General features: G+C 42.7%; 1 protein-coding gene, 1 non-coding gene and 1 pseudogene across 11 annotated transcripts in view; 2 read left to right on the forward strand and 1 right to left on the reverse strand.

Moving 5' to 3' along the window:
* Positions 1-21,728, reverse strand: part of CWF19L1 (CWF19 like cell cycle control factor 1) — a 35,411-nt gene extending 13,683 nt beyond the window's left edge. For 2 of the 10 annotated variants that reach the window (XM_034931277.3, XM_003825465.5), the window contains exons 1-8: positions 21,593-21,728; positions 15,987-16,071; positions 14,972-15,050; positions 14,224-14,325; positions 10,280-10,494; positions 7,441-7,559; positions 4,278-4,362; positions 824-964 (exon numbers count right to left, since the gene is read on the reverse strand). In XM_034931277.3, coding sequence (XP_034787168.1) covers positions 824-964; positions 4,278-4,362; positions 7,441-7,559; positions 10,280-10,494; positions 14,224-14,325; positions 14,972-15,050; positions 15,987-16,071; positions 21,593-21,615 — 849 coding nt within the window. In that variant the 5' untranslated portion in view covers positions 21,616-21,728. The other 8 variants (XM_034931276.3, XM_008950786.4, XM_014346581.5 and 5 more) reach the window with 8 other exon arrangements.
* Positions 1,142-4,250, forward strand: LOC129393238 (prohibitin 1-like; annotated as a pseudogene).
* Positions 12,586-12,688, forward strand: LOC112441045 (U6 spliceosomal RNA). Its single transcript, XR_003029028.1, has one exon. It is a non-coding gene; the product is annotated as a U6 spliceosomal RNA (small nuclear RNA).
* Positions 21,729-22,870: the final 1,142 nt, after the last annotated feature.

The following is a 22,870-nucleotide window of genomic DNA, read 5'->3' on the forward strand; positions in this document are numbered from 1 at the left end:
CATTCCTGTCATGCCATATCTATCTTTCTTCTCAGTCCTTTCTGCACACTCTAGGGAAGCAAAATATCTTCCCAGTTCTGATGCCTGAAGTCTCAGTCATACATCAACACTTATCCAAACTACTGCCAAATTCATCTCTTTGGAAAAACGAGTTAAAATGCAAGTTATAAAGTAATTCTTGCCTAAAGCAGAACATGAACCCACCTAAATTCTCTTTTCTTTTTTCTCTCAACAGGGACATAGTGTAGTTATACAATTTCACAGGTCAAACAAGCCTAATTCAGCCTTAATTAAGAGATGAGAAGGCTGCTTGGAAAGAAAGAAAAGTCTGAGAAAGCAGACCGTGCATGCTAGTAAGGGAACTTGACATTCCTTGCTTTAGTGGGGAAAAAATTAATTTGAGAAAACTCTGCTATTAAGAAAATTTCTTCAGCGTAAATCTTATTTTCCTACTAGCAATCATCATAAAATCACAAATTACATTGCTATGAAGCTGCCAGAGCCTTGCCTAAAGAGCTAAGAACAGATAATCACTTTAGACAAAGACTTTACAAATAAAACTGTAACCCCAAACGTCTGAATCCAGTTTGGACAAAGAAAGACCTAATGTATCAAACTGTTAACCCCAAACTACAATAAAAAACACTAAGCTTAGTTGAAATCTACTAAGATTTTCTAAACACCATCATGATTTCCCAAGGGGAAAAAAAAGATTTAGATTCTAACGATTAAACTTGTCTTATGTACTAAACTATAACTAGGAAAAGAACACATATAATGAGCAACCCTGCCCAGAAAATGCCAACCCTCAATCAGAACATACCACAGGGGCAAGAATTTGCTTTCCTATGGATGCTTCCTGCCCAGATTTTCTGTAAGGGTTTTCAGTGATATCCGGAGGCTGTTTTACCAGTTCTGCTGCATCCATTAGCTTCATGGGAACAATACTGAACGCGTAAAGATACTTTAGAGAAAAAGAACATAATGACATTAGGGGAAATACTATTTACCCAACTGTAATCAACCTATTTTACTGTGAAGATTTCACCGAAAACATGTGAAACTCAGTAAAATTAAAAGAACAGCAACCAGCCCATCCATAGCTCAGAGAATAAACAGTAAATCAAATGCCAATTCAGTGGCCTCTGCAGGGGCTCACCAAGGGTTGACAAAGAAATGAACAAGAAATCAAAGCCCCCACCCTCACAAACCAGGAGTTCTCACTCAGATAATGGAATAGTGACAACTGTCACTACAAGGCCCAGAGGGACTTGCTGTATAACCCTTGAAGACAAACTGCTTCTGTCTCTGAGTCCCTTATCTTTGTGTACTTTGTCCACAAAATTGTGGCACTGCCATTCATTTTTCCTAATGAAAATTACAAACGAACTTAGTGTTTCTCTCTCTGATATTATACAAATTCTGCTATATATGCTAATAAAATTTTCTTAAGAGACTAGCAGTAAAGCAATAAATATTCATATAAATATTTGGAATCTTGCACTAATGCCACAGATATCGAAAACTTTAGATAAGATATAAATAGATGTTTAAACTTACTACTGATTAGGGAAATGCAACTAAGTAACAATTATATATCATTTATCACATTGGCAAAAACTTTAATAAAACTTTGACGTGGGCCGGGGGTGGCGGCTCATGCCTGCAATCCCAGCACTTTGGGAGGCTGAGGCGGGCGAATCACCTGAGGTCAGGAGATAGAGACCAGCCCGACCAACATGGAGAAATCCCATCTCTACTAAAAATACAAAAGATTAGCCAGGTGTGGTGGCACACACCTATAGTTCCAGCTACTCAGGAGGCTGAGGCAGGAGAATCGCTTGAACATGGGAGGTGGAGGTTGCAGTAAGCCGATATTGTGCCACTACACTCCAGCCTGGGCAATAGACAGAGACTCCATCTTAAACAAACAAACAAAAACTTTGACTTGATCCAGTGAGAAATATGGAGGGGGAAAAAAAAAACCACTGCTGGGGTAGGGGTATAAATTGGAACAAAGTTTTTAGATGAATTTAACAATGCTTGCCAAATTTTATAATGTGCACACCTTTTGACGAAAGTATAAGTTGCTTATGGCTGAGGCTAACATGTCCCTGAGAATAAAACAGACTGAAAATACTAAGTGTTATTCAGTTTGAAAGGGCAATTAAAAGAAAAATTACAAATCTACATTTGCTAAGAATTGGGCAAAAAAGCTGAAAATAGGCTGGGGCATTTATGTGGAGGTCAGAGTGGAAGCAGGTATGAAAGGGTCCAGCAGAAGAAAACATGGCTGCCAAAGTGTTTTGAGTCCGTTGGCAAGTTTGGCCTGGCCTTAGCTGTTGCAGGAGACGTGGTGAACTCTGCCCTATATAATGTGGATGCTGGGCAAAGAGCTGTCATCTTTGACCAATTCCATGGAGTACAGAACACTGTGGTAGGGGAAGGGACTCACTTTCTCATTCCATGGGTACACAAACCTATTATCTTTGACTGCTGTTCTTGACCATGTAATGTGCCAGTCATCACTGATAGCAAAGATTTACAGAATGTCAACATCACGGTGCACATGGGGGCCTGTTGCTAGCCAGCTTCCTCGCATCTTGACCAGCATTGAAGAGGATTATGATAAGCGTGTGCTGCTGTCCATCACTACTGAGATCCTCAAGTCAGTGGTGGCTCACTTTGATGCTGGAGAACTAATCACCTAAAGAGAGCTGGTCTCCAGGCAGATGAGCAACGAGCTTACAGAGCGAGCAGCCACCTTTAGGCTCATCCTGGATGACGTGTCCTTGACACATCTGACCTTCGGGAAGGAGTTCACAGAAGCAGTGGAAGCCAAACAGGTGGCTCAGCGGGAAGCAGAGAGCACCAGATTTGTGGTAGAAAAGGCTGAGCAGCAGAAAAAGGCAGCCATCATCTCTGCTGAGGGCGATTCCAAGGCAGCAGAGCTGATTGCCAACTCACTGGCCACCGCAGGGAACAGCCTGATAGAGCTACGCAAGCTGGAAGCTGTGGAGGACATCACATTCCAGCTCTTATACTCTGGGAACATCAGCTCCCTGCCAGCGGGGCAGTCCATGCTCCTCCAGCTACCCCTGAGGGGCCACCCTGCCTGCACCTCCGCAGGCCAACTGGGCCACAGCCCTGATGATTCTTAACACTGTCTTCCTTCTGCCCCAACCCTAGAAATCACTGTGAAATTTCATGATTGGCTTAAAGTGAAGGAAATAAAGGTAAAATCACTTCAGATCCGCCCCCTCCCCCCAAAAAAGCTTAAAATATTATGAAAAAACCAAAATATCGATTTGCTTATCTTTTGTATGCATTGTCTATGGCATGTGATAGTGGAATAATCTTCAGACTCTTTATCTGCCTATTTTCCCACTTCACTAACTGTTCTTATTTTAGCTGTCTCAATCCACAATAGGTTAGTTTTGGCCCTGGGAAATCAGAAATACTCTCAGAGAAGTGAGAAAAACAACCTATTTTTCTGGTATATTCTCTTTCATCAACTGCACTGTTTTCCAATACAAAGATAGATTCCAGGTATCACTAAGATTTCCCTCAGGAAATCTTAGCCCTAAGGAGAGCTTAGGTAAGTCCTCTGGGTTTCTTTTTTTTTGTTTCCCGAGACAGAGTCTCACTTTGTCACCCAGGCTGGAGTGCAGTGGCCTGATCTCAGCTCACTGCAGTCTCCACCTCCCACATTCAAGCAATTCTCCTGCCTCAGCCTCCTGAGTAGCTGGGATTACAGGTGCCCCCCACCACACCTGGCTAATTTTTTTTATTTTTTATAGAGATGGGGTTTCACCATGTTGGCCAGGCTGGTCTCAAACTCCTGGCCTCAAGTGATCCGCCCACCTCAGCCTCTCAAAGTGCTGGGATTACAGGTGTGGGCCACCATGCCCAGCTCTTTGGGGTTTTCTTATTTCAGCTAAATGAAGTTGCTAAAGAAGTAAGCAAGCATCTGAGGGCAAATTCACAAATACCCATAGAGACAACCACATAGATGTGGAAGTAAAGGAACACTGTTCATTTGATATTTTGCCTTTATTCCTCTGGGCCTATTTTCCCAAACCCTTCTTTAAACTCTCCTACAAAAAGACCCAAAGAGACTTGACCTTTCACTACCATACCTTTACAAAGGAGTCTCCGAAACTGCTGGGACCTTGCAGTCAGGGAGAAGAGAAGATCTGAATGCTAAACTGGACAAGAGATACATTTATCAGGCAGACCATGAATATCAACCTTCCACCAAATAGGTAAATCTTTACCTTTTTCTTTTCTGGATTTCCAACATTTGCCAGAGCTATAAACCGGGTGGCATGCTGTGCATTTTCCTGTAGAACGATATGGTTTCTACAACATATTTGAGAGACAAAAAATTACAAACAATTTTACTTTTGATTTGCAATGACAAAATATGTGGACTCAATGGGGCCATAAAAAGAGCAGAGGTCCTCAGTTCATCATCACAAGTCAAATGATTTCAGATAAGTTACTATCTATCCGTCTAATAGGGCAACAATCCCTACCTCACAAGGCTGTTTTAGGAAGAGATGAGATTATGTCTTCAGAAACCATCAAAACTCCAACTTTTGGCTTTAAAAGAGTTGTAAAATTGGCAAAATGTTGACAATAGTTCAAGCTAAGTGATGGACACATGAGGTTTCACTTTACTGTTGCCTCTTCTTTTGTGTAATAAAAAGCTAAAATAGGCCAGGCACTTAGGGAGGCTGAGACAGGAGGACTGCTTGAGCCCTAGAGCTTGAGAACACCCTGGGCAACACAGTGAGACTCTGTCTCTACAAAAAAAATTTTTAAATTAACTGGGCATGGTGGTGCATACCTACAGTCCCAGCTACTCAGGAGGCTAAGGTAGGAGAATCACTTGAGCCCACGAAGTTGAGGCTGCAGTGAGCCTTGATAGTACCTCAGCACTCCAGCCTGGAAGACAGAATGAGATCTTGTCTCAAAAAAAAAAAAAAAAAAAAAAAAAAAAAATGTAGTCCTTTGTGTCTGGCTTCATTCACTTAACATAAAGTTTTCAAGGTTCAACCATGTTGTAGGACATATCAGTACTTCATTGCTTTTCCTTGCCAAATAACATTTCATCATATATTTACCACTTTTAATTTACCCATTCACCAGGTGATGGACATTTGGGTTGTTTGCATTTTGAGCTATTATGAATAATGCTATTATGATCATCTGTGTACAAGTTTTTGTGTGGACATATGTTTTCCCTTATCTTGGGACAGGAATAAAATTGCCGTTACCATGCTGCTGACTCTTACATTTAACCTTTCAAGAACTGCTAAACAGTTTTCCAAAGCGGCTGCACCATTTTACACTCTCACCAGCAATGTGTGAGGATTCCAATTCCTCCACATCCTTGCCAACACTTGTTATTATGTATTTGCCTTTTTGACTACTGCCATCCTAGTGGGTATGAAGCGGTGTATCATTGTGCTTTTGATTTGCATTACCATAATGGCTAATGATACGAGCATCTTTTTATATGTCTATTGGCCTTTTTTTTTTTTTTTTTTTTTTGAGACAGAGTCTCACTCTGTTGCCCAGGCTGGAGTGCAGTGGCACGATCTCTGCTCACTGCAAGCTCCACCTCCCGGGTTCATGCCATTCTCCTGCCTTAGCCTTCCAAGTAGCTGGGACTACAGGCACCCGCCACCATGCCCAGCTAATTTTTTGTATTTTTAGTAGAGACAGGGTTTCACCATGTTGGCCAGGATGGTCTCGATCTCCTGACCTCATGATCCGCCTGCCTCGGCCTCCCAAAGTGCTGGGATTACAGGCGTGAGCCACCACACCCAGCCCTATTGGCCATTTTTATATGTTCTATGAAAAACTGTATTCCGATTCTTAAGAACTGTGTAAGTGTTGAGTGGCTTGTTCCCAAAACTTCTGTTTTCGCAGTATATTTTTAGAGAACAAGACATTCTTCTAGAATGAGTATATGGAGATTTAACAGAAAAACCTGTATTACCTATGATTCTGCATTAGGCTGTGGGATTATGGTAAGGGGGGTATTCTCTTCTTGCTCACTTAAATTTTTTTAACTAGCAACACGTATATATTACTTTTGTAAAAAAGAAGGGAAAGAAGTTATTTTAGGGATAATCCATGCCCTTTATCAGTGAAGATAATTCTGAGCTTTTACTTAACTCTCTCACTTGTAAAACACTGGTTTTCTTGGCAGTATATTCTTTAAGAACTTGACCTCTATATCAGATCGAGACCATCCTGGCTAACACGGTGAAACCCTGTCTCTACTAAAAATACAAAGAATTAGCCAGGCATGGTGGCGGTCGCCTGTAGTCCCAGCTACTCAGGAGGCTGAGGCAGGAGAATGGCATGAACCTGGGAGGCGGAGGTTGCAGTGAGCCGAGATCATGCCATTGCACTCCAGCCTGGGCGACAGAGCAAGACTCTGTCTCAAAAAAAAGAACTTGACCTCTATATACCTACTATGCTACTATGTACCCCCAAAAATTAAAAAAATTAAAACTCCGAGTGCAAAAGAAAAAAAAGAAAAAAAATATTTTCTTGGCTGGGCATGGTGGCTCATGCCTGTAATCCCAGCACTTTGGGAGGCTGAGGTGGGCAGATCATGAGATCAAGAGTTCAAGACCAGCCTGACTGACATGGTGAAACCCCGTCTCTATTAAAAATACAAAAAAACTTAGCCGGACGTGGTGGCACGCACCTGTAATCCTAGCTACTCAGGAGGCTGAGGCAGGAGAATCACTTGAACCCAGGAGGCGGAGGTTGCAGTGAGCCGAGATCATGCCACTGCACTCCAGCCAGGTGACAGAGCGAGACTCCGTCTCAAAAAAAAAAAAAAGACAAAAAAAAATTTTTTTAATTTTCCCTCTCATTTATTTTTAATTGACAACTAAAAATTGTATTTTTTATTGTATACAACATGCTGTTTTGAAATGTGTATATACTGTGGGATGGCTAAATCAAGCTAATTAACATATGCATTATCTCATATTTATTTGTGGTAAAAAATTTTTTAAAGAAATGGGGCTCCCTATGTTGCCCAGGCTAGAGTACAGTGGCTATTCACAGGCGTAGTCATTGCACACTATAGTCTTGAACTCCTGGGCTCGAGCGCGCCTCCTGCCTCAGCCTTCCAAGTAGCTGGAACCACAGGCACACACCATCATGCCTGGCCCTGAAAAGGAAAAAACTGATACAAGTTCTTGATTCTGAAACTGAAGGATTTCCAAAGTGATTTCAAATTAGGGAACAAACTCAGAGAAGATGAATGACTTGAGAGTCACTTACTTCAGTGTCTGAGTAACCAAATGGAACCAAGATGTTATATGGTTAAAAACGAACAAGAGAAGTTTATACAGAAGATCCATGGCAAATTCTTCAAAAAGCCAAAAAGAATGAAATGCTACTCACCGATATGGAAGCCTCTCATAATAGGTCTTTTCCAAAGCAGCAAAATGGTATCTTGGTTTCAAGCCCATGGCAAGACTGGAAACCAAAGCAGAACCACATTTTTTGGTATCCACTTCTCCCTAGTAAACAAAAACTTAGTCATCCATACAGACCAAAAGTTATCAAGAAATGCAAATAAATAATAAGACATTTTGAAATGTCTTTGAAATTTATACATGAATACAGATGTGGGCAGAAGGAACTGCACATTGAATTTCATAAGTATGGCAATCAGAGAAAAAATCTTAACAAATAAGGGAGCTGAACTATTATGAATGTAGAAATAGGAACAACTGTTGGAAGCCAGAGATTAAAAGGTAACTCCTCCATATCAATACCCAAAACACAAATTATTAAAACCTTTTTTGGAAAGTAAGCTCTCCCTCTGGAGCCCACAGACTGGGCTTCTAGTTTTGGTTTTTTTTTTTTTTTTTTTTTGAGATGGAGTCTTGCTTTGTCACCCAGGCTGCTAGAGTACAGTGGCACAATCTCGGCTCACTGCAACCTCTGCATCCTGGGTTCAAGAAGTGATTCTCCTGCCTCAGCCTCCCTAGTAGCTGGGATTACAGGCACGTGCCACCACGCCTGGCTAATTTTTGTATTTTTAGTAGAGATGGGGTTTCACCATGTTGGCCAGGCTGGTCTCAAACTCCTGATCTTGTGATCCGCCCGCCTCAGCCTCCCAAAGTGCACGCGTGAGCCACTGCGCCCAGCCTCTAGTTTGTTACGTAGTGCATCTGTAGTTCACAGGTCCAGACAGTCATAGTCAATTCAGAAAATCAAAGCGAAAAGCTAGGCTTCAGGGCTCCTAGGATCCACAGAATATCTGGTATAGAGTACTCAAGGACTTCATCACCAGCATATAATCCTTTATTTTGCTTCAGTCAAGGAAGTGGCAGTTTGAGGAAGGGCATAACCACACCCTTCTTAAGTAATATGAAGTTTGCTCAAAGTTATTCTTGCTCCCAGAATATCCCCAGATTCTGTTAACAACCAATTAAGTGATCTCTCACCCACAGCATTATTTATGAACTCTATTCTAAGAGAAGGTATTACTTGGAAATAAGCTAACAAAGTTTGTTTTCCACTACATAAAGCAGGAATTTCCTTTTGTCTTATGCTTGTTTCCTTCAGGTTTCTGCTGAAGGGCAGGGAATTAGCTTTGAGGTCAGTCCTAGCATCTTAGGGACTGGTGAAATATACTTTTCTCCTCCATAAATATACTGTATGGTTATTTATAAGCATTGATCAAAATCAATTTTTAGCTCCCCGCAAAACAAAGGGGCCTCATTTTCTCATCCTTCCTTACAGAGCATCACATGTGTCTTTCTCTCTTCCTTCATCACTTTAGCAGCCCTTCTCTCGATCTTCCCTAGCTTTGCTATATCCTTGTGCTCCAACCAGCTCTACGCCTTGTATTCTACGTAAAGAGTAATCATGGGTTTGTCAAAAGAAGAGAGCATCCTCCTTGATAATGCCTGGTATCCTGTTGGCCTTTTTGGTCATGGACACATGGTGCTGAAACTGGCAAGGGGTGGTATACAGGCTCCACTTCTGGATCATCACTGATAATCCTGAATCCGACCATGGAGATTTGTTCCCAAATGCATTCTTACATTTCCCTTCAATGAAGCTCAGCCCGTGTTTTCTGCCCTCACACATAACCTTTTCAAAATCTTCCTTAGGCTTACTTCCACCAGTGTAGTATTTCACTCCCCATGATAGTTGTCACTCCTGGTGTACCATCCTTTTCAAGATTACTCATAAAATATTAAAATCTGGCCAGGCATGGTGGCTCACGCCTGTAATCCCAGCACTTTGGGAGGCCAAGGCGGGTGGATCACTAGAGCCCAGGAGTTCAAGACCAGCCTGGGCAACCCCGTCTCTACTAAAAATACAAAAATTAGGCTGGGCGCGGTGGCTCATGCCTGTAATCCCAGCATTTTGGGAGGCTGAGGTGGGCAAATTACTTGAGGTCAGGAGTTTGAGACCAGCCTGGCCAACATGGTGAAATCCCATCTCTACTAAAAATACAAAAAAATCCGCCTGTAATCCCAGCACTTTGGGAGGCCGAGGCAGGCAGATTGTCTGAGCTCAGGAGTTCACGACTAGCCTGGGCAACATGCTGAAACCCCATCTCTACTAAAATACAAAAAATTAGCCAGGCATGGCAGTGTGCGCCTATAGTCCCAGCTACTTGGGAGGCTGAGGCAGGTGAATTGCTTGAATCCAGGAGGCAGAGGTTGTGGTGAGCAGAGATGGCGCCACTGTCCTCCAGCCTGGGTGACAGAGCAAAACTCCATCTCAAAAAAAAAAAAAAAAAAAAATTAGCCAGGCGTGGTGGCGCATGCCTATAATCTTAGCTACTCAGGAGGCTGAGGCAGGAGAATCATTTGAACCCGGGAGGAGGAGGTTGCAGTGAGCCAAGATCGCACCACTGCACTCCAACCTGGGCGACAGAGTGAGACTCCATCTCAAAAAAAACAAAAAACAAAAAAATCAGTGAAGCCTCAAAACATTAAGAGGCTTAGGAAAGGGCACTTGAAGCAGAGAATATAAAAAACCATTCCTTTATAATTAAGATTTCAGCAGTCTCATCTATGAATCACACTTTCATGAAATTAACTTTTGCTTTGATCAGTTGACAGAGCTTTTAGAATCCTGAAAATTTTCACAGAAGACTTCTAATAAAAGGTACCCAAGAGCTAAAATACTCAATATAAACAGGAAAAGAAAAAAGTCCCAACTCAAGCCAGTGCAATTTGCTTTTAGAAATTCCAACTAAACAAGCACTACTCACAGAAGAATTCCCAAAGTTCCCCACATACTTGGGCCATGGGGATGTGAGCAAGATATCAACACCCTTAAACTGGGAGGTTGTACACAGCATCGTTCTCAGAGAAGACACATCCTTGGGACTAAAACTATAACCTGGTACTGGCTCATTTAAGGATTCTGTCCCACTGAGGTACACAATCTGCAGCCCCGAGCTTCCAGTGAAGATACCTTTACGACCTGGGTTCAAAGAAAAATGAACAAATTTTAGTCAAAATTGCAGAATGAAAAGCCATCAATAGGGGGATGAATCTCCCATGACTCTCCTATGTCCCTGCCATTTTACATGTCTGAAGTGTAAACTCTCCAGCAGCTCCCTTCTGGCTGCTAGGCATCAATGGTGAATGGCTACAACAGTATTCCTGCTCAGTAAATATGAACAGCCCTACGTGGAGGCTGCTGGAGCCCACGGGCCAGTATGTTTATGCCAGGTGCCTTACAAATATTACTGGAAAAAGTTGGGAAGAGAAGATTAGGGAAAAGGCTTTCTGCGTTCTAGAGAAGATTCTACATGGACTTAAATGCAGACATCTGGACACAGGAAAAGGCAATGCGAAGAAAAATACAGTTCTAAGGAAGCTACAGTCTAGAAAAGATGCACATAGTGAAACCCCATCCCTACTAAAATACAAAAAATTAGCCAGGCATGGCAGCGTGTGCCTGTAGTCCCAGCTACTTGGAGGCAGGCAGCAACTTCCAAGTGAAGGAAAACATTTGGAAAGAGCAAGTGTTTAGGAAAAATTTAAGACGCTACTCTCTTCTACGGTTCTTCCTGGCTTGTGGCCTTGTTTCCATTCCCTCCTGTTGCCTTCAAGACCTTGCTCCATCAATTTTCACTTCCCTTTTATCTACTGAGTCTACTCAGCTGGCGCTTTTTGTTCAGAAAAAAATATGCTCAATCATCGCCATCCAAAATGAACACACATACTAAGAAACTTCCTCCTCTTCAGTTTTGAATTTCTGAAGACTCGTCCATGCTAAGCGCTTTACCTTTTTTTTTTTTTTTTTTTTTTGAGATGGAGTCTCGCTCTGTTGCCAGGCTGGAGTGCAGTGGCGCAATCTTGGCTCATTGCAACCTCCACCTCCGCCTCCCGGGTTCAAGTGATTCTCCTGCCTCAGCCTCCCAAGTAGCTGGGACTACAGGTGCCCGCCACCATGCCCAGTTAATTTTTCTATTTTTAGTAGAGATGGGGTTTCATCATGTTGGCCAGGATGGTCTCAACCTCTTGACCTCGTGATCTGCCCACCTCGACCTCCCAAGGTGCTAGGATTACAGGTGTGAGCCACCACGCCCAGCCTACTTTATTAGTTCCTTAACCCCCTGCAATCAGTTTCCCTCTCCCATCACTCTCTTAAAGGTCACCCTATATTTGCCAATGTTCTCCTGAAACTATGTTATCTTCACTAGATTCCATGAAGTTGACAATATCTTTACCTCTCCAACAGTCCTCTAAGCACTTTTATGTCTTTGTTCCTACCCCCTAGATGAAGATATACCATCCCCACCCACCAAGGTACTATCATCAACCTGCTTCCTTTCTGATTGTATTTCTTCCTTAATAATTTGATCCTCTTCTCAGCTCTATTTTTCATCATTATGGGACCAACTCTCCAAAGCCTATACTCTTCAACACTGATACTCTAGAAAGAACTCTCGGACCAGCACAGTGGCTAATGCCTGTAATCCCAGAACTTTGGGAGGCTGAGGCGGTTGGATCACCTCAGGTCAGGATTTCGAGACCAGCCTGACCAACATGGTGAAACCCTGTCTCTACTAAAAAATACAAAATTAGCCGGGCATGGTGGCACACACCCGTAACCCCAGCTACTCAGGAGGCTGAGGCAGAAGAATCGCTTGAATCCGGGAGGCAGAGGTTGCAGTGAGCCAAGACTATGCCATTGCAATTCAGTCTGGGCAACAAGAGCGAAAGTCCATCTCAAAAAATAATAATAATAACTCTCACTTCCAACTATATGTTGGATGTCCTACCAGTATTTCAAGCTCACTATCACATGTTCACTACCAAGTTCATTGCTTGATCCTCCTACTGGATCCAAAAAATCTATTTCACAGAAATAACCCAAGTACCTTAGCTGCTCTTTCCTTTCCTGGCACTAAATTCATATAGTAAAATGGCTGCCAAATATCTACAGTAATGCCCTTAATCCAAATCTACAAACTATACCAAGAACTGCATAAGTCAGGCTCATGTTAAAATCTACAACAGAATTTCAAAATGCGTATCTGATATGTGTAGTTAAAAATAAACAGTGCTCACTTCAGCAGCACATATACTAAAACTGGAAAGATAGAGTATTAGCACGGCACCTGCACAAGGATGACATGCAAATTCATGAAGAGTTCCATATTAAAACAACAAAACAAATAAAGTCCTTCCTTCAATTTTTGCTTAAAGAAGTCCCGCAGGATTAGTGCAAAATAAGACTGGTAACGGGAGGGCCATAGCCAAATAAAGACTAAAGGCCAAGATGAACTATGATGGGGAAGGAGAGAGAGGACATTTACAGCAAAGGAAATGAAGAAGTTTTCTAGAGAAATAAGACCAACAAAGAGGAAATGTGAAGAATAGTAAATTCAACTAAAAAAAAAAAAGCCGAGCACAGTGGCTCACGCCTGTAATCCCAGCACTTTGGGAGGCTGAGGCAGGCGGATCACCAGGTCAGGAGATCGAGACCATCCTGGCCAACATGGTGAAATCCCATCTCTACTAAAAATACAAAAATTAGCTGGGTATGGTAGTGCGTGCCTGTAATCCCAGCTACTCGGAAGGCTGAGGCAGGAGAATCACTTGAACCAGGGAGTCGGATGTTGCAGTAAGCCGAGATCATGCCACTGCACTCCAGCCTGAGCAACAGAGCAAGACACTGTCTTAAAAAAAAAAAAAAGAGTTGAATGATCTAAGAGGCAGCAGACTGCCAGCAGGTGGGGGGAAAACAAAAGCAAAATTTGACAGTGCTTTTGAAAACGGCCAGACATTGAAAGAGCCACTAAAAGCAATACAGAGGGCTGTGGAGGAAACAACTTTAAGCTGGAACTGAAGAGTGTACCTAGAACCAGAAAAAGGAGAGTAAAAAAAGAGTAAAAAGCCCCCAAAGAACAGCACTAAAAACCTGAGTTGCCAAAACCTTAGAGTGAAACCTAGAGCTATAAATAGTTGGGAGGCTAATTAACAAGTAAGCTGTATATACCTAGCAAGATTGTATGGTAAAGCCACATACATGAAATTTCCTTTGTGTGAACATAATTTATACCTTAAGTATCCCATATACTGTAGACAAGGAGTTTATCCCTCCAGTTGGCTAAACAAGTGTGTACCGGGTTGTGGGAACACAACGATATTGGGGCTAAGTGGTAGAAATAATAAAGAAAAAATGCCACTGTCCTAAAGGCATTGTCCTAAGGGCACAGCAGCACATATACAGACTCTAGGAAAAAACCCTCCAAACCCCATTATCTCAGGCTGCAATCACTGAAAAATCTAGCCAAAAATTTCCTGGGAGACTAATTCCTGAGAACACTATATTATGTTCATTACAAATACAACAAATATCGGCCAGGCGCAGTGGCTCACGCCTGTAATCCCAGCACTTTGGGAGGCCAAGGTGGGCAGATCACGAGGTAAGGAGATCGAGATGATCCTAACACGGTGAAACCCTGTCTCTGCTAAAAATATTTTAAAAATTAGCCGGGTATGGTCACACACGCCTGTAATCCAAGCTACTCAGGAGGCTGAGGCAGGAGAATCACTTGAACCCGGGAGGTGGAGGTTACAGTGAGCCAAGATTGCGCCACTGCACTCCAGCCTGGGTGACAGAGCAAGACTCCGTCTCAAAAAAAAAAAAAACCAAAAAAAAAAAAAAAACCAAATACAACAAGTATCAGCTTACCCAGATAAGTAATGTTTTCAGCTAATTCACATCCATCAGCATCCTGGAAATATTTTACTGTTTCCTGGTTATTAGCACCAAGCACATATGTCTGAATAGGAGCTAGTGAGGGAAACAGACATGACACCATATAGTTACCAGATCTGCTTTAGAACTTAAGATATGCCTCTCTATAGAAAAAATACTTATATTAAAAGTAAATAGTCCATGCATTCACATTCCCCATATTTAGCAATCCTAAATGTGGAACAGCTATCCACTAAGGATATACTACACCCAACCTTGTAGCTTGACTATTTTATTTATTTTATTTTTTTTTCTTTGAGACAGAGCCTTGCTCTGTCGCCCAGGGTGAAGTGCAGTGGTGCGATCTCGGCTCACTGCAATCTCCGCCTCCCAGGTTCAAGCAATTCTCCTGCCTCAGTCTCCCGAGGAGCTGGGATTACAGGCATGCGCCACCATGCCCTGATAATTTTTATATTTTTAGTAGACACATGGTTTCACCATGTTGGCCAGGCTGGTCTTGAACCCCTGACCTCAGGTGATCCACATGCCTTGGCCTCCCAAAGTGCGGGGATTACAGGCGTGAGCCACTGCGCTGGACAGTCTTAATAATGAAAAGCAACTTAAATTCTTAAATACTGAAAATAATTCTTAAATTCTTAAATAATGAAAAACAACTCTGCAAAAACTCTGGCCCTTGGAATTTTATTAGAAATCATATGTTAAATAAAAATAATTTCTATACCTTTCTTGATGCCAGTCTTATATTCCTCCCATTCAGCATCTTGGGTGGAGCCAAAGAAATTTCCTACACACAACAGCAGCTAAAATGAGTTTTTTAAACAGATATATGAGATTTTAAAATATCAAACAGTACATAATTGATAGTAATATTCGAGTAGTTATTTAATAGTTTCAAATCAGTTTTTAATTCTTAATCAATTTGCAGATTTCAATATACAATTCTTTAGCAGCAACTGTTAACAGTTACTGATTCTATGAATTATTAAGTTTTGGCTCTTTGGCTGTCAAATTCAAGTTAGAGATGGGTAAGAGAGAGTCAAGGAACTAAACTTTTAAAATAAGTTAGAATTCAAGTGCTCCTCAAATTCCCAGTCCCACTCTGCCACTCATGGCTCTCTCCACATATCCTTCCCTGGAATATACAGTCACATAGAAATAGATCTTTAAAGAATCCCCGTGTGAAACAAAAAAACTTAAAATATTAGAAACTCTGAGAAATACAGGGTATAAAAAACACATTTCCTGCCTGTTGTCTTTACTCAACCTTTAACCCAATGAACAAATTACCTTCATACCTGGAATACTCTCTTCTGTACTCTTAGGAGTTTACAGTCTAGTTGGCAACCATACACAACATTCATATAGAGCTTTTAAGCTTGTGATGGGTTGGTATGTATGTTACCTGACTTAATCCTCATCACATTCGTGAAATAGATCTGTGCTTCCCAAACCCAGAGGTCAGAATCACTTAGGGAAGTGTTGCTAGTCTGTTTTCAGTTTTTTGTACAGTGATAAAGTAACAAGATTCAAATTCAAAAAATATAAAGATCAATAGTAAACAGTAAATAGGTCTCCCTCCCCCAGCCACTCAGCAGCTACTAAGTTCCTATGCTCATGAAGGGAGCTCAATTTAACAAAAATGGTATGTGTTCAATCAAGACTTAAAGGAGTGCAAACTTGATTTTTATGTGTGACTACAAAGGTAAAATTAAATTCAGTAAAAACAAACATCTTACATCAAAGTTTCCACTTTTCTTCTGAATTGCTTGAACTCTATTGAATAAAATATCAAACTTTCCTTCAACATCTCCACAAGCCAAGCTGCAAACAAAGAGATAAACATTATAGCAATTCAGGAAACAAATGGGCCTGCCGGGTTTGGTATATACTGGTCTTTCGGATTAGATAGATACATGATCTAGTCTCTCTGCAGTTACCTTGCAAGGTTCAGTGCACGTAAACCACTGGGCAGATCCACTGAGGGTCTCACCAACACCTCCCACTCGCCATATCTAAAATGTAGCTTATCATTTACTGCACAATTGAGCCAGCTTCTTCTCCCCATTCCTAAGTTTTGTGGACATGTCTATGGCTGACATGATCAACAAAAGTCAAAAATCCCCCATCCAGTCACCAAGTCCCATCAATCCCTTTTTCCAAACATCTTTCACATTCATTCTATCCTTCTTATTTTGACTCCTCCTATCTTAGTACAGGGCTTCAGTCATTTATTTGATAAACAGGTACTGGACACCTACCATACGCTAAATACAATATGCCAAGTATACTACGCTAAACACATGTTAGCAGTACAAGGTGGAGGAAGACTCAGTTTAAGCCTCAAAGAGTTTATAATCAGGGAAAGGAAGACACTCTAATCATTATAAATTTATAAGAAAAGGGCTACAACAGAGGTATGTGTGAAGTGTTATGGGGCAGGAAGTAGAAAATGGCAAGAGCTGACATTGGTAAGGTAAACTGGCCCTACGTTGTGAAGTGACTTTTACTATCATCTCATTTCTGAGATTTTCTAATTCTGATTTATGCGGTTTTTCCACGGCTTATATCATTTTCTTAATGTCTTTTAACTCATCTTGAAATATTAAAATTTTATTGTTTTGTGAGTGTCTCTTTCTGGCGTGCTTTTATTGTACACCTCGCCAAACTTTTTTTTTTTTTCTTTTCCTGAGACAGGGTCTCACTCTGTCACCCAGGCTAAAGTGCAGTGGCACGACCTTGGCTCACTGCAACCTCCACTCCACTCCACCCCACCCCACCCCCTTCCTATGGCAGAGGAAGAATCAGACAAAAATACAATGCATCTAGTGTTAGATTCAAAGTAGAGAATACATTTATGTTTCCTCTAATGCCTTCTCTTCTTCCTATCCATCCTACAGAAAGTAGTCCGTTTAATGTTCTTTCCTCAAAACATTAAGAGGTTCCCCACTGCCTATAGAACCACAGCTTTCCACAGGCCCTGACCTGTCATCTTTCTAGTACTTTCTCCAAGTTTTCTTAACTGAACTGGCAATTTGATTACTCTCTGCCTCTGTCATTCCCTAGGGTAGTTCCACCCTACCCATCCTAAATCCAAGTTTTTCCCATCCTTCAAGGTTTAGCACATTTCTGAAGCCTTCCTGGCTGGCTCAGAAGTCATTACCTTCTCAAAAACTCAGAAAACCACATTACAGCATTTCAGAGAAAGCTTTGTCATAAACTAATATGACTTTTATTTATATTTTGAGCACCACCTCCTCTAGGAAGCCTTCTAGTACCTATCAGTTACCAATTTCTAGTGTTCCCATAGAAGCCTGCATTTCTTCCATCACAGCAGTTGTCACACGGAATTACCATTGTCTCTGGGAGATCCACTGTCCAGTTTATACATCACCAGGTGCCTCGTCTCCTCATCTGGGCCTTTTTCCACTGTTCTCTATCCCACTGAATAAAGATAGAAATCTATGACCCAACAGGGCCAGCTCCTTTTCACTCACAATTAAACCATCACAAGCCTTGTTGATTTTACTTCCTTAATAAACCCTGAATCCCTAAACTATTCCTCTGTCATCACTCTACCTAATCCCAGCTGTTCTCTACTTTGGCTCTGATTTGTTCTCCACATTGCAGACAGAACTGCTTTCCAAAATGAAAATTTGATCATGCCAAAGCGTTCTTAAGCATTTCAATAACCTTTTTAGGTTAAAGACAAGAATACAGTTATGTGCCACATAACAATGTTTCGGTCAACAAGGGACCACATATGTAATGGTGGTCCCATAAGATTATAATGGAACTAAAAAATTCCTATCGCCTAGTGATGTCTAGCCATTTGTAACATCATAGTGCAATATATTACTCATTTGTTTGTGGTAATGCTGGTATAAACCTACTGGGCTGGTGGTTATAAAAAGTGTAGCACATACAGTTATGTACAGTATACAATATTTGATAATGATAATAAACAACTATGTTACTGGTTTATGTATAATATTTAGCATGCTATGGCCAGGTGCGGTGGCTTACGCCTGTAATCCCAGCACTTTGGGAGGCCAAGGCGAGCAGATCACAAGGTCAGGAGCTCGAGACCATCCTGGTTAGCACAGTGAAACCTCGTCTCTACTAAAAATACAAAAAATTAGCCGGGCGTGGTGGCGGGCGCCTGTAGTCCCAGCTACTCAGGAGGCTGAGGCGGGAGAATAGCATGAACCCACGAGGCAGAGCTTGCAGTGAGCTGAGATCGCGGCACTGCACTCCAGCCTGGGCAACAGAGCAAGACTCCATCTCAAAAAAAATATATATATATTCAGTATGGTATGCTCTTTACTGTTTAGAGTATACTCCTACGTATTCAAAAAAAAAAAAAAAAAGTTGACTGTAAAAAAGCCTCAGGCAGGTCCTTCAGGAAGTATTCCAGAGGGCACTGTTATCATAGGAGATGACAGCTTCATGCATGTTATTACTACTGAAGCCCTTCCAGTGGGACAAGATATGGAGGTGAACAGCAGTGATACTGATGATCCTGACCCTGTGTAGGCCTAGACTCGTGTGTGTGTCTTAGTTTGCAACAAAACAAGTTTAAAGCCAGGCACAGTGGCTCACGTCTGTAATTCCAGCACTTTGGGAGGCTGAGGCGGGAGGGTAACTTGAGCCCAGGAGTTCAAGACCAGCCTGGGTAACATAGCAAAACCCCCTCTCTACAAAAAATACAGAAATTAGCCAGGTGTGGTAGCTTCCGCCTGTAGTCCCAGCTACTCAGGAGGCTGAAGTGGGAGAATCACTTGAGCCCAGGAGGTTGAGGTTGCAGTGAGCCGTGATTGCACAACTGCACTCCAGCCTGGGCGACAGTGAGACCCTGTCTCCAAAAAAAAAAAAGTTTAAAAGGTAAAAAGAAAAAAAAAAGTAATAGAAAAAAGCTTGTAGAATAAGGATATAAAGAAAATATTTTTGTACAGCTGTACAATGTGTTTTGTGTCTTAGCTGTGTTATAACAAGAGTCAAAAAGTGTAAAAAAACTTAAAGTTTATAAAGTAAAAGTTACAGTAAACTAAGGTTTACTGTTGAAAATAATATTTTAATAAATTTAATATAGGTGAAGTGTACAGTATTCATAAAGTCTACAATACTGTAAAGTAATACATTCACTCACCTCTTACTAACTCACTCAGAGAAACTTTCAGTTCTGCAAACTCCATTCATGATAAGTGTCCTACACAGGTGTGCCCTTTTTTTTTTTTTTCCTGTATACAGTATTTTCCTTTTTTCTTTTTCTTTTTCTTTTTTTTTTTTGAGACAGTCTCGCTCTGTCGCCCAGGCTGGAGTGCAGTGGTGCGATCTCGGCTCACTGCAACCTCTGCCTCCCAGGCTCAAGCCATTCTCCTGCCTCAACCTCTTAGAGTAGCTGGGATTACAGGCGCCCGCCACCACACCCGGCTAATTTTTGTATGTTTAGTAGACACAGGGTTTCACCATGTTGGCCAGGCTGGTCTTGAACTTCTGACCTCAGGTGATCCACCCACCTCGGCCTCCCAAAGTGTTGGGATTACAGGCATAAGCCACCACACCCGGCCAGGTGTTTTCACTGTACCCTTTCTATATTTAAATACAAAAATACTTACCATTGTGTTACAATTGCCTACAGTATTCAGTACAGTAACTTGACGTACAGCTTTGTAGCCTAGGAGCAACAGGCTATACCATTTAGCCTAGGTGTACAGGAAGCCATACCATCTAGGTCTCTGTAAGTACACTCAAAGATGTTCGCACAATGACGAAATCGCCTACCAACTCATTTCTCAGAACATAACCCTGCTGTTAAGCAATGGATTACTCTTATTTCCCAATGCTCAATCCTAACATTCTCGGGAAGCCTTCTTGACTCCTACCATTAAGCCAAATACCCCTCTTATGCACTCTCCCAGAATCACGAATATTTTCTTCCCAAAAGTTACCACTATTGCAATTTTTTTTTTTTTTTTTTTTTGAGACAGGGTTTCAATCTGTCACCCAGCCTGGAGATCAGCAGCACGATCACAGCTCACTGCAGCATCGACCTCCCCAGGCTCAGGTGGTCCACCTGCTTCAGCCTCCCAATTAGCTGGGACCACCACGCCCGGCTAATTTTTTTTTTTTCTGTATTTTTTGTAGAAACGGGGCCTTGCTATATTGCCCAGGCTGGTCTTGAATTCCTGGACTCAAGTGATTCTCCTGCCTTGGCCTCCGGAGTCGCTGGGATTATAGGCGTGAGCCACTGCGCCTGGCCCTATCACTATGGTAACTTTACATTTATCTGAATTCCTTTTTTTTTTAGACGGAGTCTCACTCTGTTACCTAGGCTGGAGTGCAGAGGTGCAGTGTCGGCTCACTGTGCAACCTCCGCCTCCGGGTTCAAGCGATTCTCCTGCCTCAGCCTCCCAAGTAGCTGGGATTACAGGCACGCGCCACCACGCCTGGCTAATTTTTTTTTTTTTTTGTATTAGTAGAGACGGGGTGTCACCACGTTGGCCAGGCTGGTCTCGAACTCCTGACCTCAAGTGATCCGCCCGCCTCAGCCTCCCAAAGTGCTAGGATTACAGGCGTGAGCCACCGCGCCCGGCCATTATTTGTATTGTTTTTTGTTTGTTTTGTTTTGTTTTGTTTTGAGAGTCTCGTTCTGTCGCCCAGGCTGGAGTGCAGTGGCGCGATCTCGGCTCACAGCAACCTCCGCCTCCCGGGTTCAAGCGACTCTCCTGCCTCAGCCACCGCGCCCGGCCCATTATCTGGATTCTTTAGTACCTGTTCCTCTAGACTCTACGCTCCATTAAAGCAGGAACTCCATCTGTTGCAACACCTAGCACAGCGTCCGGCACACTGCAGTTCTTCAATAAATACTTGCTGCATGAAGCCCTCTCTTCACCACCACCCCCACCCCTCCTCCTCGCAAAAAAAAAAAAAAAAAAAAAAAATGCCCCAGGGAAGGGTCCCTATCTACTCTGTCCACCACTGCCCAGGGCCCATCAGTGGGCCCAATGGCTATTTGGCGAGTAAATAAATGGGGTCAGGAGAAACGAAGAGGAAAGGATGTGTCAGAGGCCAGGACTGCCCCCTAAGATGGAGGAGGCCTAACTCTGGGAGCTTCCGCCTCTCCCAACGAGCGTCGCCAAGAGAAACCCCCTCAGAAGCGAAAAGGGCCAGGAAAAGAGGTCAGCCCCGGCCAGGCAAAGACATCACCTAAGCTCCCCAGCAGCCCCATGTCTCTCCGCCTTTTCCTTCTCCCTTCCCGTCATGGGAAAGACTCCCGCCCGTGTCGTCACCTACACACACGAAAGAGACACAGGGAGAGAGGCTTCCATTCACGGTCACTCACAGGCGCAGCGGTTTCTGTGCCATCTGTCCGAATAGTATGGGTTGTGACTGCCACCTAAAATTGGGAATGCGAATCCGCGCTCCCCGGAAAAATGCGACCGCGCAACAATCAGACGTCAGCGCCCCCCAGCCAATAACGGTTCACTTACTTACGGAGACCGCCGAGGGACAGAAGCCTCTCTCAGGTGTTTGCGTCTCAAGGAAGAATCAAGAGGGAAAGGGAGGAACGAAGCGGAGAAAGAGGAAGTGACCGAAAGGATTCCAACTGTGATTTTTTAAATTAAATTTCAGAGCACTTGAAGCGAATGAATGGCTAGGAAGTACAGAGCACAATGTCGGGTTCTAACCTAACCTAACCTAACCTAACCTAACCTAACCTAACCATATCGGTCTAGTGGGCAAGACAGACCCCCTCTATCCACGTTTTTTGTAAGTTTTTAACCTATCAAAAAGTTAAGAGGCCGGGCGCGGACGCTCACGCCTATAATCCCAGCACTTTGGAAGGCTGAGGCGGGCGGATCACTTGAGGTCGGGCGTTCAAGACCAGCCTGGGCAACATGGTGAAACCCCGTCTCTTCTAAAAATACAAAAATTAGCCGGGCATGGTGGAGAATTGCTTCAACCAGGGAGGCGGGGGTTGCAGTGAGTCAAGATCGCGCCATTGCACTCCAGCCTGGACAACAAGAGCAAAACTCCGTCTCAAATTAAAAAAAAAAAAAGTTAAAAGAATAATGGCTATTACCTTGATTCAGTAAGTCTCAGCATGTTGGCAAATTTGCTTGTGTTCTCTTTCTCTCAAAGTGCCCAAGCCCTTCCATTCTCACTGAATCATTTGAAAGTAAAGTACAGGCCGGGCGCAGTGGCTCACGCCTGTAATCCCAGCACTTTGGGAGATCCAGACCATCCTGGCTAACACGGTGAAACCCCCTCTCTACTAAAAATACAAAAAATTAGCCGGGCGTGGTGGCACGCACCTGCAGTCCCAGTTACTCGGGAGGCTGAGGCAGGGGAATCGCTTGAACCCAGGAGGAGGAAGTTGCAGTGAGCCGAGATCGCGCCACTTCACTCCAGCCTGGGCGACAGAGCGAGACTCCGTGTCAAAAAATAAAATAAAATAAAGTGCGGACAACAGGAATACATCTGCATTCATCTGTTAAGATTAGGATATCCTCCTACATAACCGTAATACTATTAACACAGCTAAGAAAATTAACATTAATTATTCAATAATATTACCTAATATACATCCATATTTAAAGTTCTCCATTTGTCCCTACAA

Source organism: Pan paniscus, chromosome 8, assembly GCF_029289425.2.
Source record: "Pan paniscus chromosome 8, NHGRI_mPanPan1-v2.0_pri, whole genome shotgun sequence".
NCBI classification, from domain to species: domain Eukaryota; kingdom Metazoa; phylum Chordata; class Mammalia; order Primates; family Hominidae; genus Pan; species Pan paniscus.